General features: G+C 42.0%; 1 protein-coding gene across 1 annotated transcript; it reads left to right on the forward strand.

Moving 5' to 3' along the window:
• The first annotated feature begins 11,493 nt into the window (after positions 1-11,493).
• On the forward strand, positions 11,494-17,774 carry LOC142960614 (transmembrane protein 47-like). Its single transcript, XM_076102538.1, has 3 exons — positions 11,494-11,710; positions 14,084-14,224; positions 17,593-17,774. Exons 1-3 carry the CDS (start codon positions 11,494-11,496, stop codon positions 17,772-17,774), a joined length of 540 nt encoding a protein of 179 aa, XP_075958653.1.
• Positions 17,775-18,359: the final 585 nt, after the last annotated feature.

Raw genomic sequence — 18,359 nt, forward strand, 5'->3', positions numbered from 1 at the left:
GTCCCAAAATAGTGGGGATTTGAATGTTACCGGAGATCCAGCTCTTCCGGCTTCCCAGAAATTATGCAAAAGATGCATCTGTTCAGCCAGCCAACCAACAATAAACCACTTATGCTATGAGACGGACTGGCCTTTTTTTCCATGGAAAAAGACTGGTCTCTTCCTGTTAACCTCCCACCTGCACCTCATGACCGCAACCCAGTCCTCAAAAGCCACAGAAACTCATTGAACCGTACCTTTCATATAGTGAACACTGATACACACCCATAAAAACACTCACACCCACCCACATGAAAGACAAAGATATCTGTGTAGTTTAAAGCTATCGACATGATCACATTGTCAATGAACTCTTTCATTTTAAGAGTGATGACATCTTTATCTTTTATGTATATCTGTTTAGTAGTTTGCAGGCATATTCTTTGGACCCAGTGTTGCTCTGCGCAGACGACAAAGACTTTGAAATCCTCCACAAAAATGCCAGAATATGGCAAAGGTGTCACGCATGTCACTCGTTTCTCCTCCAGGTCGTAATCGGCTTACAGGACTTGACTCTATTGACTATGAGGTCACCGGTGTTTGAACTCATGTCATCTCTGACTGGCTTGTTAACTACACATACATTGTAAGTCTTTTAGGCTGCTTTAAGTCATGTGTTCCTCCTTGATGATGTTCAAGACCTGACATCACAATTTGGCTTGGAAAGAAATTATGCACCATTTTGTAGCAATTTTCCACCAAATCTTCAGCGAAGGGCTTCTAGGTAGAGGTGGGAAATTTTGCACTATTATCATTTATCGGCTTTGACTGGAATTATAATGTGAATTTACAGTCTTCTGTTGCGCCTTTACAAACGTATGCAAGTCTTTTCACTTCTTCTTTCACATGTCTGACGTGCTTTGTCTGATGCATAACAGCAAAACCAAGTTTCTTTGAATAGAACTGAAATGATTAGCAGATAAATCAATTAGCTGACAGACAAGAGATTAGTTGACAACTATGATCTAATCTATAATCAATCGTTTCAGTCATTTCTCCAGCAAAAAAATGGCAACCGTTCTCGGATTCCAGCTTCCCCAATCTGAAGGGTTGGTTTCTTTTCTCCATTTCAATGTAAACTTGAATATATTTAAGGTTCTTTTTGACAGGCGGTCAGACAAAAAACAGACATTAAGATTTCACCTTGGACACTTTATTGGACGCTAATGTATTGACTGATCACTTCATAGAGAAAATCATCAGATTAATCAATAAGGAAAATAGTTGTTAGCTGCAGCCTCAGCTTCACACTATCATCTTATTTTAATGTTGATCTTAAACACACAGCTCTACTTCTAATAAACATTCAACATATTAACAAGTAAAAAACATTTTCACCCCACCCATTCTAAACCAATGAAGGAAACAACATCTAATAATGCTAATTTGTCCCATTTCTAATCCTTCATCGTCCTCCATGGTTTAATGCCCTGCGTGGTGCATATGGTGGACAAACAGCGGCCATTAAAATAGAATAGTAAGAAACATGCTGCCGCCACCCATCCATGTGGCGGGGCCCTGCAGTCCATGCTAACCCCATGGCTGTGCTGCTGACTTGGGTTTTTTTTTTATGACAGGCACGCTGACAGGGGTGGGACTTCTGGGGGGCTCCTCAGCTGACAAAGGCCAGGTTTCGAGCCCATCTGCTGCACTAATGGGCTGAGCTAACAGTGACCCTTCCCAATGGAGCATCAACTAGGACAGTCCATTGTCTCAACCAGGGGGCCTTTTCTTCAGAGTGACATCACCATCACTGCTGCTGCTGCTGCTGCTGCTGCTGCAGGAGGAGCGGTCGGCTCATTCTCCAGCAGGAGTCCAAAAAGTGCATCTTATAAGCAATAATGGTACACTACTATCACAGCTTTTCAGTGTTAACGTAGATGCCATGTAGCTTTACATCATCTCTCTTTGTGGTTGATTGATACACCACAGGCTTCCATCTTAATAGATGAATACAAATCACACAGAAAAAATGAATGCACCCCCCTCCAAGCTAAAGGCTGAGCATTAAACAGCATTGCAGCAACATGGTGTGGAATCACTGATATATTTGGCTGCTTGTGTGCTCCTTGGCTGAGCCGCCCACACAACACAGACCGGTGACTACACACTCCTGACAACCACATTATGACACATGATGACTCTCCAGTCCTCTTCATCCAGAGATAATCTACACACAGTGATCAAATCCACAAAAGGACACCACGCCACAGCACAGCCAGTTTAAAATCACAGTCGCAAAAGGAAGGAATAAAAAAAAAAAAAGTTTCCTGATGCCACACTTCTCAATTATCATGCGGCCACATGGCAGAGAGCAGCTGCAGAAAATGCAAGTTTTTCTTTAGGAGAAAAAAAAAAGTGGGGGTTGGTTGTGCGCACACCTACTCACAATCCACCTGCACAAATCTGAACACCTAAAACCATTCATTCCACGCGCAAGTACCTGCGATGTCATCTCAACTCACCCACTTCAAAATGAAATTGTGCCAATTTAATTTCTCCTTTAACAAGTAAAAGTCTGCGGATAATCCCATCACCCAGTAGCGGACTCACCTGCGTCGCTGCTTGCGGAGAGAAGGGAGTGTGTGCTCGGGTGGTGGTGGTGGTGGTGGGGAGGGGGGGAGTGTGAGTGAACGTGTAGAGTCGATGCTGCAGGATAGCGGCACGCCGTCTCTCCCCTCGCCTTTGTCTGCTTCAGTGTGAGAGCCGAGACCGCCTCGCTGGAGGAGCCACTGGGTCCTAAAGCCAACGAGCCCCTGGACCCGCCCACCGTGGAAATGCTGTAGGTACCAGTCAGAGTGGGGCTGGGGTGGAGCTCACATCAGCCTCACAAAAAGGTACATGGACATGCAGTGAATAAAAAAATAATAATAATAATAAAAAGTTATGGATGAAAGATGAGATACCCTATTTATTAGAGATCTCCTGATATTTGGGTGTGGGGCACTTCTACTTTCTGTCAAAAAGTTAAAAGAGCATTTTCTTCTCTTGGATTAAGCTCCAGATTACAAGGTTGTGGTTTTCTGTGTGTCCAGTGCAATCAGCTGAGTCCCTTTGACAAAAACCACAGTTTGATGCTTTTGGTCTGGTGGAGCTCTTTGTTGGTGGAAGATAAAAGCTTGAATGCCTAACAGTGCTTTACTTCCCTTTTTCTGACTATTTCATTATCAGCCAGGGAACCATGTTTTAACTCCTTAATGAGCTGTATTTAGCATTCTGAACATAAGATACCAGCAAACAACTATTTGCTATGTAAATATATAGTGCAGTAATTTCTGCCTGAGCACAGAATGAAGTCTCTAGCTCTCTCCGTGTCAGTTCTTATCCAAGCTTTGCTTACTCTGTCGACATAGCTCAACCGGCCGCATGTGCTTTTAGTGCATGTTTGTGCATTTGAGCGTGCCGTAGTTAGCACTGTTAGCACTGTTCGCATCTTATCGTTAGCTGTGAGCCCCCCGGCACATAATGACCCTAACTACACAAGGTCAATGTCTAACCTTAACTAATCGTCTCTGCCTCAACCAGCTAGGTCTCGCCAAGAAGGCAGTGGTATCCATAATAAAGCGTCGCCGGCTCCCTGTCGACATGTTGAGAGCCATTGAGAGGCAATCTAAATGCTCCTAATCTTGGATCTTGCGCCAGGTGAACAGGAAAAAAAAAATCTTATAGATATCACCATGAAACTTCCACAGTTGATAACTTATATTAGGGGACATTTATTTGATTACAAGATTTCTTGAATTTCATGTCTGGATATGCAAATGAGCCATTCTCTTATTAAATATGTGCTGATGCATTTCCATAACATAAATCTGAACATTGGATAAAGTTAGGTTCAAAGTTCTTGTTTCATTTGGTTGAAAGATTAGAGTCAAAGGTTTTTATAGAGTACATCTTTGTATCACTCCATAATTCAGATAATTCTCTTAAACATTTTCTCCATGTTTTAGGAATAAAATGTTCTATAAATCAGGCTCTGCATATGAGCAAACCCCTCCGCAAAAACCTTCAAAATATAAACAGTATTGAACCTGGAAAGAGTAGTGCATGAAAAATAATGTTTTTGTCTGTTTGTGACTAAACATAAGATCGCTCACGTTCTGTGTGACACATTCAGCCTACTTTCCTACTTTTGCGTTTGACAGAGCACCTGCACTGTAGTCTGAAAATATGTCACACGGCTTCAAAAGAAAAGTACATCAAAGGGGAAAAAAAGTCATTGTATTCTACTTTCCAAGAAGTGATTTTACATGTTTGCACTTAATTATGACGGTAATAATAAAATATCTGCTGATGGGAATGACAGCCGATCCCTAAAGGCCAATAGAACAAATGTTTGTGGTTGATTTTGCATGCACTTATACACAGTTAGTATTATAGATGCATATGTTTACTGTGTGTGTGGTTACTCTAAAGATATCACGCAGGGAAAAGAAACTGTCAAACTGCAGAAACCAAAACACCATGTCATTATACAGCCCACATTGATCATTATTTCTTATTAAATCACAAGCTTTTGGACGTAAACTGGTCTCAACCTCGTGGCTATGTAACCGACTTGACTAAAAAGGCTTTGTGACAGCTCTGTCGGCACCGTGTCGACTCCATGGGCAGTAACATACATCCAGGAAAGGTGAGATGTAGAGTTTCAGAGGCGTCACGTGATATTCCCAACAGGCTAAAGTGTGGCAAGAAATCCCCATACAAATGAACTCCATTGTTGTGATATTCCTTGAACAGTACTGGGCCTCAAAACTGGGCCACAATACAAGTGTATAAAGTTCCATAAAGTTTCTTTGGTCTAATGTTTGCACACTGACTTTAAAACGGAAGATGAAAGTTAAATAAATGAGTCCCGACCAGCTGGACAGGAAAAGGTTTTTAATATATAGATACATAAAGATAATGGCAATAAGCAAGTGTTCAACGGTGCAATCTATTCTTTTTAGTTATATTAATGCACATAAGGACAGTTTATGTAAGCGCTGATTTTCTGGACTTGAAAGTTGCCTTCTTCATACCCTTTTTGATAATTTCGTCTCCACAATATAACAACACAAAAACATAAGAAGACATTTGGGAAGTACGTCTCTTTTCTATCCATTATCTACATAGTTTCACATGATAATTCACCTGCTGAGGGTGTGAGGATATTAACAAAGGCTGGGATTAAGGCCAGCAAAGATGATTCATACCGTCGCATTCATTAATTGCTCTGCTTTGATGCTAAAGACATCACCGAGTGGCCCACCGCTTTAAACGAGAGGACCAATGCATAACAGGTCTGAGGTCTCTGTTTTTAGAAAGCCAACAAAAGGAGTTGACTCTTTTCACAGCAGGCCGCGCTCTCTTTGTCGTCTATTCCTCTCCCCTCAGGCGGAAAAGCTTCACTTTAAAACTCAGCTGTTGTCACATTCTGGAGCCTCTCCTTTGCATGTCACGCATAACTCTAATTCACTCTGATCACTGGCTGCTCCGCACCTCCCTCAGTGAGCTCCCCAAGGGCTGCTGTCCACTGCCTGCTTTCAGACACAGGGGAGAAAGTGCCAATGCAGGAGTTTATCAGGTTAGAGGCACAGGAGGAGCAGATTTGGACATTTGGCTGGTTCTTTTTTCACACTGTATTTCATGCCACAAGTGAACAGGTACTCATCGACTTTCCAAATCTGGTCACATAATTCCTTGTTTCCCTATAAAACTCTTCATATAACACATCAGAAGCATTTCTCTGACTGTGTCTTTGACTAACATGCCATCCACATAAGTTTAATCAATCCTGGGTTTTCAGATGCACAGTATGCATACTGTATACGTACACATGTATTCATGCCTCATGTGAAAAGAATAAGAAGTTCATTCAGGCACTTTAAAGATGAATGCCAACGAATTAAAGTTCTGAAGTGCTGAAATTATTCAAGTCAATAAAAAATGACCTAAACCTGCTTTCATGCATCATTCCAAATAAAGAGCCCCGCAATAACAGACAATTATTTAATTTCTGCCTCTGAAATGTTACGACTTGATGCATTATGATGGGAGAAGCTTGTCCTTCCTGTTAGTATGACTAATGGACAGCTCTTAAAATTGAATGTACTGAACCTAACAACAGATTTATAGCCTGCAGCTTACGTCATGCTGGTCAGGTCAACCAGAGTTCCCAGTGAAACAGGCACATGATAAATAATGTGCTAGAAGTGAACTACATGTACATTTTTAATGTTACAAGTTAGAAGGATCACGTGTGTTGTAGGTCTGGAGGCCATTTCCTGCCGTGTAGTAAACAGATACAATGGATCTATTCATTAAGATACCTAATTCGTTTTTTTTTATAAAGCCAGCTTCGGTGTGCATATTTGAATAAAGTGTTTGTGTGTCAGAACAAACAGCAAAGGACAGAAAGAGTGCTGTGCTGGCCGTCGATATGACAAGGCTGAATGAGGTGGACTGCAGGATAAGCATAAGTGGTTCACAGCTGGTGTCTGGGGGAAACACGAGAGAGGGGTGGAGAAGGCCGGACGGCGACGGGAGGCGAGGGGAGGGGTCTGGTGGCGATTGTGGGGGGCGGTTGCAACCATGACGACTGATGGAGGAGGAAGTAAACAGATGTCTGCAAGCTGGCAGACAGGCCCAGAGCGGTCCAACCACTGAGAGACAGGTGGACATCCAGGAACACAGTGGGACTGCAGAGGGACTGTGAAGCCAAGCAGAGCTTTGCATTTACAACACAAACACTGGAGTCTTTTATTGTATGATTTAATGAGCCGGGTAAAAAAAAGTATCTAATATATATCACCATGAAACTTGCCCTGTTTTGCACAAGTTTTCTGAGAATGTTTTTATGAACACAATGTTCTATGAATCAGAATGATATATGAACAAGCCCCTATGAGAGCAAAATAGCCCCAAATCTCAAAATTGACAAGTGCATGAAAAATTAGGATTTGCATGAGTCTCCCCACAACACAAATGAAACCCATATTTATCATTCTGTATCTGAGGTAGTAGAGTCCCTGGAAAATGCCTTTGTTCTTTGTGGTTCTGACACACAATGTGACTCCATCTGTTGTTGTCCACAATATCAAACTATTGAGATGGTCTCACTTAAAACATGTAATCTGATGAAGAGACAAAAAACAGCATCTTAATTATATTCATGACCCTGATTGCTGTCTCTTCCAACTTGTTGTAAGTTGAAATCACGAAATGATGAGACGGTGATGGTGATGATGATGATGCCATCAGAAAGCCTTCATCTCAGCAGTCCAAATGAATCTATCGCTGCCCTTCCTATAACCCGCCTCAGCATTTTTGCAGAGTCACCGCAGCCGCAGTAGTCTTGAGGATAGACTGGAAACTAGAAAGCTATCAGTTTTAAATCCCCTGGCAAGCTGCTAAATCAGGGCGCAGGAAACGAAGGAGACGCGCTGTCGCCTCCTTCAACGCTATCAGTCAACATGACCTTGAGCAAGGCACTTCAAACCTCAGCTGCTCTGAGATGCACTTGTATGCTGGACTGACTTGAAATACTCACCGAAAGGGGACAAAAGTGACGCTAAGTCTGTCTGACAAAGCGTCAGTATGTGACAAGTTGGAATGAGAGCATGTTTTTTTCTTTTTAAGTAGATACATCTGTTCACACAGTCTGACCACGGCATGACTCGTGACGGTGTGATGTTCTTGTTACGGTAAAGAGAGGAAGCTGAGCAGGACAGACCTCTGTAGTAATGTCGGCATCATTAAACAAGGCCTCATCGGTTTCCATGGAAGCTTACTCACAGCCGGAAAAGCCTTGAGAGGCTTATTCTGAGCCTAATCAGCTGCAGCCACTCCAGGAAGACTGTGATGAGCAACAGACGATGACGTCATCTGATGAGTAGTTGGTGAAGAAGCTTTTTCTTTCTCAGAAACCCAATATGTCCTTCATCACCATCATCATCACCACCATGAAGTATGCTGAATCACAGATGTGTGTCATCGTCACGTTTGTTGACTTTTGTGTACTTTCGTCGATACTCTTCATCACAGAGAAAACGTGAGTCCCTGTGTCGGCATGTTGGAGACTGAAAAACATCATCTGAATATTTAAAAACATGGTGGATGAAACTAAACAGAAGGTTTGTAGGTGGGTGGCTTAGTGGATAACTCAGAATTAGGGAGAGAGGATCAAAAAAAAGTAAAACATGACCCGGATTCCCTTTATGCTCTTTCAGATCACCATGCGGGGAGTCACCATTGTGCTGTCTCAAGTAGCTTTGTCTGCTCGGCAGATTTTCTAATGAGGGGCTTTTGGAGGAGGATGACAGAGCGCGCTGCCTGTTCTGTCGGGGAGGAGGGGCATTTAAAAGAAATGAGCAATGCTCTGTCCGTGGATACGCCTAATACTAGATTCTCAGATGGCCTGCTGGCAGCCTGGCAGCACCATTAGGACTGAGAAGGGTGGCATTAGTCTCCAACTCTCATTATGTCAGACACACTGAAAACCTCTAATCAATGAGAGGTAGAATTAAAATACATCGGGCAAGAAGGCAGCAGAGGTGCAATTCAAAGCACGCAAATCTGCTTTGTTTGTACTTTACACTTGACAACTTTATTTAGAGAGAAAATGCTCAGAACTGAATAGCTTTAAGTCAAAATCCATTATGTTTTTATATGAATCAGCTACTGAATTAATGTCTGATTGCTACACAAATGCTAGGATAGTTCCTCTTACACACACAAACAGAGGGGTTTTATAGCACCAGTAATTGTGTATTTCTATTTGTAGTATGTATTTATTAAGTTAGAAAAATTAAGAAGAAAGGAAAAAGACAGGTATCTACAGAAACATGAACCTCAACACAACATTAATCTCCCAGAACAGGCCACAGGTAAATAAGCTCATTGGTAAAAAAAAGAAAAACAAATATACCACAAAAAATCAACGAAACTTGCAACTATACAATACATATTTTCCATACTTAATAAGGAAGGAAGCAGATATATTTAGAAAAAACAATGGCCCACATACAGTAAACTGGTTGCTGCTCATTAGCATGTTATCATCACGAGACAGACGCATGACAGCTGGTCAATAAATCACTCAACCAAAAACGTGTGAAGAAGGTCACACAAGCACATCTAGAAGAGATGGTGTTTGTCTCTACTTATGCTGATAAATGTTCCTTTAATCTTGACAAATCTCACTGGATTCGGTAAACAGGAAGTTCTATCATCTCCACTCTGAAAAATCAAGGAGAGGATGGGTAACTGACTGCAATCACATTTAAAAAAAGTTGGTAAGCTCACCATGTTAGACAGACAGTCTTACAATAAAGATATAGGTTATCTTCTCTGGAACGTAAGTGATCATAGGTATAAGATTTGGATTGTGTGACTTCCATCTGATTATCCACATTTGCTGAACTTTGCTCGTGTTTTTAATAAGATCACTGAAATCCAGAACTTTAAACATGTCACTATTTCCTGAGTTTACTAGCTGCTTGTGAAGAGTTTCCATCACATATATTAGAGAGAAATAGTTCCACTAAAAAACGTCCTCCATTGTTGTTGTTGTTGTCTTGCTTTAGAATTCATACGTTATTTATTTCTCCAGAAGATATATGAAAACATATGCCCTGAATGAAGATTAGACAATATTGGAGACAAATCTAGTCTAATGATATACTTGTCATTTCATTTTGGGGATTTATTAGGTGTTTAGAAATTCTGTGGCTGCTTGTGAGAGATATTAAACTCATCATATGTTTGAGCTTGGATCAAAGGGTTATTTATCAAAAGAAGTAAATAAAAAATATCAGTGGGCTCGGCCCACACACTGGCTGTGTGAAGAAGCCAAAACAGGATTAAAAGAAAAATCCAGGAAGCTAACAGACAGCTCTATTCTTATTATGGCACCACAGTTTTCAGCAAGCACTGGATTATTCATGTCTTTTGTGGTCAATATGTCCGTATAAATGCTGCAGCTGCTACTGCCCATAAAATGTCATCTGCTACTAATAATTATACAAGGTGTGGTGCATTAGTGGTGAGAAGCAGTAGCATTTCTAGCATCCAGAATGTCACATGTCTGCCATCTGCTGGACTGTTACCACAGTACAACATTGACTCCAACTCTGTTTTTAGACAATGACACTAAAGGGATGGTTCAGTTTTTCTGACACCCTATGGTACGACTTATTCTCTGTCCACAGAAGACTGAGCTAATGTCTCAGCACCACCACAAGAGAGCTATCAATATTATATCAAAGAATATGTACTAGCCCTTTAAATCCCACACTACATTATTCTCTAAACTGAGAAAGAAGGAAATTAATATTAACATAATGAGTCTGTTTGATTTGAAAGTTAGTTTTTCAATCAATTTTGATACATTTGGATAATATGTATCACAAAGGTTTTGGGTACCTTTGAGTCTGAGGGGAGAAAACATGCATTTATATGATAAATTAAAGGGCATTTAATGTCCTTATCCGTCTATTGTTGCTGCTGCGGTGTTGATGTTTACTAATGTCTGTCCTCTCTGCTTTTAAATCACCTCACCTTCTTACAAAGCTGCATGTGTGTGTGTGTGCGTGTGTGTGTGTGTGTGTGTGTGTGTGTGAGTGTGTGAACAGCTCTGTTGAATCCATACTCTTGGAATCACTTTCTTTTGACTGCCTTAAATTTAGTGAAAAGATGACGCTGCCTCCAGAAGGTGAAAACAAGTCTAGTTTCCTCAATTTGGCTTTCAAAATAAAAGAACAGCAATTGAGACGTGGTAGAGCAGGACTGCTTTTCTCTACTGAGCAATTTACTCAAATAGCACATCTATTAAGTTTCATGAATTGAAAGTGTATGCTTTATAATGCGTCTTTCTTCCCTTTAAGGTTGGGACCTCTGACATTCAGCCAATGTCCTCTTATAGTAAATTATGATTTACAAATTTAATTTTAATTTCCCATAATTTGGGATTGGGTTGAAATAATTCTTGATTTGTGTAGGCTAGTGTTTCGTTGCTCTTGTTTTGAAAACAACATATTTTGAAATAATATGAAACAGCAATTGATTGTAAAAAAGGAGTAAAATTAACCGATGTTTTTGTGTTCTTTTGGATCTTTTATATTTTATATTTTTATTTTTGGCAGTCAGATAAAACCACACAAGCTTAAATCGGTATAAATAAAAATAAGAATAAAAAAGACTGGCACGTGATGTGTGTTATGGAAGAGGATAGCCACAAGAATAAAACATTTCTCAGATAATCTCAGAAGTGATTATCGTCCCAAACAGAAGTGCGATTATTTTGAAAACCCAATCCAACCGGATGTCTCCCGTTAAACTTTTCCAGCTGGACACACACGCACACACTACACACAAAGCAGTGAAGGCTATGGTGGGTTGAAGACGCACGCGGACCTCCAGCGAGCTCGTTCCCAGTGTGATTGACCTGCAGGCGGTGTACCGTGTCGTGAGAAGATGTCTGTGAACGAGGTGTTTGTGTTCCGGCCCTTCAAGCTGATCGCTCTGCTGTGCGTCTTCCTGGCGCTGTGTTTGGACGTGGTGGCTCTGCTGAGCCCAGCCTGGGTCACCGCGGACCACTTCTCCCTGTCCCTGTGGGAGTCCTGCTCCCAGTCCGCGGCACCGGATCCGACGGAGGAGGCTCAGTGGAGCTGCTTCTCCACCCTCACATCTGGTAGGAGTCGGTGTTTGTGTTGGCACCTTTTGGTTTATTTGGGGTTTGTTTATTGGTGTTTGTCCCTGGTGTTGTTGGAGAGAGAATAACCAGACATTGTGAAGAAAAAAAAGCTGCGATCTCAAGGTTGTAGTAATTTAAAGAAGTTTATTTTGAGGGAAAACTCAGATTTTGTGAATTAAACAGTAACTCTGGGTGGTTTTAAACTATAGCATGTTACCAGTGGTCTGTTATTAGGACTGCACTTCACTATGTTTGACATAAACAAAGAGGAATGTTTGTTGAACTGTAGACACTCTCAATGAATAGTTTGTTATAGTTGGCTTGTTGTTCTCTCAGCAGCAGCTGATCAGGGGTTTCTAGTGCTGCTGGTGCTTTTTTCCTCTGTTCATACCAGAGCAGTGACGTGGTGTCAAACACACTGTGATGCTCAGCTCCTACAGCAACGTGTGACTCATTCACGAGCAAGAATAAGTTTGAATTGAATGACTATGCTGGTGGTTCAATTGTCAGGGTGTTTTCAGAGTTATTATGAATGGTAAATAAGTTAACAAAAGGGGGGGGGGGGGGGGGGGCTGGGCTGGTGAATCAGAGTCCTATTTAAAAGTTGATTAGTTACATTGATGCTTTATTACTATTTCTAGTAACATCAGTTTCCATGTTAGAAATAACAGAAAACGGATCACATGCAGTGTAGAAGCATAACACCCTACGGCACACACAGAGTTAACCCACTCCAACCACAGAAGGAGATGAGTGTTTTTTTTTTTTTTTTAAGAGACGCATTCAGCATCTTCCCCATCATCCACCTCACCAGGCCTGCACCCACCAGGTTGCCTTTTGTCAAGTAGAGAAGCCACATGAATGGAGTGTTTATGCCTCCAGCCCCGTTCCTTTCCCCACCAGGGGAGACAATCCTCATTAAATGCACCACATTTACCAGCATTTGGCTGGTGGCTGTTACAGTAGGCTGGAGCTGTGTCTCCATACAGCAGTGGATTAGTAGTAGAGAGTAAAAAGACTAAAGTGCAAACCACATAAAATCAAATATAGATTTATTGAACTTTTTTAAACATTTGTTGCCAATTCTAGATTTTAGCTGTTAATTTATTTAAGAGGCCCGAGTGACTCTCTTGTTTTAACCACCATCAAACATGCACAGCGAGGAGTGAAACAGCTTTGGGGTGGCTGACCGCTCTCTGATATTGTGGAATGTGTTGGGGTGAATGGGAGGCGGGTTTTTTGCTTTGAGTGTCTGCAGAGCTCATTAAAAGCAACAGTGGAGGGGCGGGTTGAGGTTAAAGGGGCAGTTCACCAAAAGGCAAAGCTGATTTATTATGCACACTTTCTCATATCCCAAGATTCTTGAATTTCAGTCTGTCTTCGGAGTGATGTAATCGGGGCGGACACGATAAATGGCAAGCGACTAGAATAATGCGGATAAAAACAGTGTAATAACTCACAGCCTCTTGTGATGGGAGTGCACTGTTAAATATTCTTTTAGGGTTTTTTTAGACAAAACCAGAATTTTAACCACATAATGGAGGAAAGATGTTAGAATTGTTTTTTCCTGTGGTTGAATCAAATCGAGTTCAGATGTGCCATTTGGGAAAAGTAAATTTTTACCATCCTGACGTCAATAAAAGCAGGAGCTGTGAGGAAAGAGAAGATTGTTCATCAAATGTAAATTCTCCTTTTTGAGTCGAGTGTTACCGTCTTCTCGGCACCGACAAGTGTGACATCAAAGACGGAAAAACACAATGCAGGCAGGAATGTAAAAGCATGTCTGAATACATTTCTGGTTTACTGAATAGAAGCTCAGTTCAGAAAGGCTTTTCAAATGTGCCGTATTAACAACCTAGTAAGTCTTTCCGAGGATTACAAATTTGACTCAGGGGGAAGTGATGGGTTTAACTTTTCCCCCAGGAGCGACTGGAGTTTGTTTGGAACAGAAACAGAAAAGAAAATGGTGCTGTTAAAAACCCGACATCCGGCAGCCGCAAGCTGAAACTCCAAGGAGATGATTACTGACAGTATTCCAAAAGGATGCAGCTGTGGTTTCAATATCTTCATCTTCAAGTTATCAGCTGTTGATGAGAGTTTGAAGTACAAACTGGAAACCTCTAAATCTATAATTATTTGTGTTAACATGTACATTTTGTTTGTTTGATCCCATTAATGTGACCACAGAGTTACTGATCAGGTTCCCGTCCCTCGTGCAGGCCCTGAGTCCGTTCTGCTTCACTCGCTCCACTCTGTGTGGATTAGCTCTTGCTTTGTGTTTGTCAACACAGCGGTTCAATTCAACAGTGCCGCGCCTGCGAGTGAAGCTTTTGTTGCTGCCCTCTAACCTGCGTGTGTCTCGTCCTGCAGACTGGCAGATTGCCACCCTGGTGCTGCTGGTTGTCGGTGCTGTGGCAACTCTCCTGGCCTTTCTGGTGGCCCTGATTTCCCTCTGCAGGGGGACACATAGGCGCCACTACCGCACCGTGGCCGTGTTGCTCTTCACTGCAGGTACGTCTTCCTTTCTATTAGTTTCCCCCGTCAAAGGTTTTGAATCATTCACATGTGTGTCCGCCCTGTATGAATGTTTATCCACTGTTCCCACACATCATGCACATTTCGGAAAGAGAAAGACGGCACGTATACGTTCACCACAACAGTTTCCATATAGACAGGGGTTTATTGTTCAAGTAGAAGGGTGCAGAAGGAAAGAAGCAGCTGAAAGAGGCCTGTTGGTTGAGCTCATTCCTTCTGTGGCGTGGAGTCTAGGGAGCTGCCGGATCATGAGCCGAGGAAAAAAAGAAAAAGCAGCCGCAGAATTTGCAGACTTGCCACAGAAGTGAAGTCACTGAGGGGGAAGAAAAAAACCTCTTCACCCAGCACCGCCTCATGTTTGGACTGCAGGCTTTGTGAGATGGTCCTTTGACACTGCTGAGGGAGGATCTATTTATGAAACGTATAATTAAAACCAAAGCAGTCAAGACACATTGTTCCATATACTACGCAGGCGTTGCAATAACTGTCTCATAACCTGTGTTCAGTTTCTGCAGTGATGAAGCTCTGACCACTTACCGCTACTGATCTCATGCCCAGTTCCAGATCGGAAAAATCAAGTTAGATTATCTAAGAAACAGACATTCTGTCATGCATCATAAATAACGTCCGTCCCTGCTGCATTTTTACGTCTTGCCCGTGGACTAAACTTAAAGGAATAGTTTTGACATTTTGGAAATTCCACACTTACTTGCTTTCTTGGTGAGAGCTTCTGGAAATGAAAAGATTTATTCCACTCTCATATCCGTCCATTCGAAATGAAGCCATGGCCAGCAGCTGGTTAGCTTAGCTTAGCATAAAGACTGGGTGCATAGGGGGAAGAGCTAGTTTTGGTTTTTGCATTGATGGAAACAAGATATAGCTTGTTTATTGGTGAGCTTTAGAGGTGCTGGTAGGTGAAGTCTGTTGCCTTTGGACAGAGCCACGCTAGCTGTGTCCCCCGTTTCCAGTACTTGTATTACGCTAAGCTAACATGCTGCTGTCTGTAGCTTCATACAGACATTGGAGAGCATCTTACTCTCGGCAAGTGAATTAGTGTATTTCCCACAAATAGTTTCATTTCATTTTTCAGATATTAAGTTCCTAAGATTTCTGTTTATATCAAATGTGTCAATACAAATAGAATCAATTTCCATTTGATGTGGCCCATTTCATAGATGTATTTAGTGCTGCCCCCTCTTAGCAGACTAATTGGTCATTTTGTTCTTTGTCAACTAAGAATTATTTATTTATTTCCAAGAAACGTATAAGCACAATCCTGGTAAACACAAGATTTAACGTGGTGCCTTTGTGGAAAAACTCTATTTTAAAGATCTGTCGATTAGTTGACAAAGAATTTCTTTGGTCGGGAACAGCCCTATAGATTAGACTCAATGTCTGGAAGAAGCGGATCAGATGGATAATAAAATATAACGTTCTGAAACGCTGTAGAAAAATGTTTAATCTAACTTTGGAGGGGCAATACAAGGGATCCTTTTCTAGTTCCGTCTCTGAACCCATCAGTCACAAAGGACCAGTGTGTGCTCAACGGCTGTGCCTTCGACTGTTAGCCATTTACTGAAAAGCGTGGGAAGGCAGTGTTATCCTTTCCTGTGTGTAATTGCTTTAAGAGCCTTTCGAGAATAAGGTCTCCTTACAGGCACACGGTCTTTAGCAGCACCAGCAGCAGCAGAAGCAGTTGGACTCTGTTAAATGCCCCTTGGCAGGCCCGTGGCTGTGTGGTATTTATTTTCTGTCCAGAAATATGACCTCAGCGGGCTGCGCGCTCCATCTGGGCTCCATCAACACAACGCCGCATTCTTGAGCTGCCGTCGTCCCTCCTGTACGCCCCCCTCTACTTCGTCCTGTAGGAAGGAAAGGCGGAGTTGTGGTCACACAAAGTCCTTTCCTCAAGAGTCACCTAGCATGCACTAAAGGGAGCTAAGGTAGCTGCTGTGAGAGTAGACCACAATGCGCCTTTTATGGCGCACATGCACGTCCTCTCATAATGACGCATTTACCCCCGGTAGCTCATGGGCCTGGATGATTTAAGGGGGAAATGAATCACGATGATGAAGGCATTAAAGTCATTTTCCTTCAGTGACGTCAAGGTCAGAAGAATGACAATTCTTTGAAAAATGGTTCCACTTTATATCAGAGTAAAGGGAATGCACATGATTTACTTTTGAGTGCAGAAATGTGCTGGTTGAGTCATTGTCGGGGACAAAAGACAGGCCACTTCAGAAGAGCAAGAAACCCACAAGGAAGAGTGTCACACAAAGAGTGTTTCTCTTGATGTTTTCATCTTTTATGGAGATGTCAGACTGGATGAGAAATAGAAATATGATTGATGAAAAAACACATCCTATAACTTGTTATTGCACTTCATTTTATCTCAACCTGTTAAATCACTTTTTGGTCCTCCATTAAGCAGTGCTAAAGAAATTAATTTTAAGCTTTCAACAAAATGCACCATGGCTAAATGTATTTTACAATTTGACTGTTTTATAAACGATTATTTTATTAGCATCACGGGAATCAAGCTCAACAAATCAATCAATTTACTCCTTAAGTCTCTTAAATACTGTTTGTTATGTATTTAAATCGTTCTACGGCGAGGAGGGTTGGTACTGAGGCTTATTTCAGCTTATTTTTATGAGATGAAGCAGCAGAAGCACGGACTTGAAGAAGTTAATCACTTTACATAACCATTCTCTTGTTGCCTTCAGTGACTCTCGGTTCCCTTTGCAGACACCGAGAAACCTTCCCTCCTTTATCCTTCAGCCTCTTTTTCTTAAAAACCAGACACGGTCACATTTCTGCCTTTTCAGCAGCCTCGTTAGCTGTCAGATCTGTGTTTTTACAGGAGCAAAGCCACCAACATCATATATTATATACTTGAATAGTGCATTGTTATGGACTTAACGCAATTGCTGAAAGCACAAACTTACTTCTTGTTTAGGTGTGAAACTAGCGGAGTCAGAAAGAATACATAGAATAGTTCAAAAGAAGGATTCATCTTGAAAAAAGAACCGTTAACTCCAGAGTTGGTCAAAGGCAGTGAAGGAGTTGGAAAGAAGAAAAGGACAGTTTGACATTTTAACGGATAAAGAGTAAACGTGTAGAGAAAGAAAAAGCAGAAATATTTGCAGTAGCAGCACCAGAATGATGAGTAAAACAGGTGCAGAAAGGACCCAAATGCAATAAAACATCTGGTAAAAGTAAATTATTCTCTAGTAGTAGTAGTACAAGGTGTACTGATGGTGGTTGTACAGTTGTACTATGTTATGACATAAGTGTGTGTCTGGTAGTGTTGGTAACAGTATGGTTGACTCTTTTGGTTCTAGTGGTTCTGCAGTCCTGCGCTCTGGTCCTCTACCCGATCAAGTTCATCGATGGAACGGTTCTCCAGACCTATCACGAGTTCAACTGGGGCTACGGGCTCGGCTGGGGAGCCACCATCTTCATGCTGGGTGGCGGGATCCTCTTCTGCCTGCGGACGGACGTATACGAGGACGCAATGTACTGAGTCCTTTCTCAAACCGCCGCCACTGGAAAAACACACACATCAACATACACACACACACACACACACACACACAATTCCCATACAGGAGGTGTGCTACTTTTCTTCACTCTGCACACAGCTTGTGTGCACGCGAGCACAGACCCCGTCTCTCTCTTTCTCCTGCTCTCTCTGTTATTTTTAGACAGGTTGTGAAGGCCCAATTTAGGCCAGGGTCTTTTATGAATAAGACGCCCAGAACCCCTCCTCCCATGCAGCCAGCAGGTCCCTCAGCCCTGCCGGTATCAGGGATGAGGCGGGCAGAGCTAAAGCACAGAGAGCTTTCCGGACAGGCATGAGCCACCGATGCTGGACGTTTCCACCGCACGTTGACCTGGATCTCTATTGTTAGAGAAGCGGGACGGTAGATTCCGAGCACAGACCTGAATGTGCAGTGACTGAACATTTAAAGGGATTGACTGATCGCCACGTTTACTTTTTTAAAATTCTTTTCTTAGCATTTCATGAAGACAAGCTTGTTGTTGATGTATTTATGGCACACACTTTATAAATATTGATGAACTTCCCCCTCCGTGTGTTCTAGCTGAA

The sequence above is a fragment of the Anarhichas minor genome, unplaced genomic scaffold, assembly GCF_050575085.1.
Source record: "Anarhichas minor isolate MPS153535 unplaced genomic scaffold, ASM5057508v1 ptg000027l, whole genome shotgun sequence".
NCBI lineage: Eukaryota > Metazoa > Chordata > Actinopteri > Perciformes > Anarhichadidae > Anarhichas > Anarhichas minor.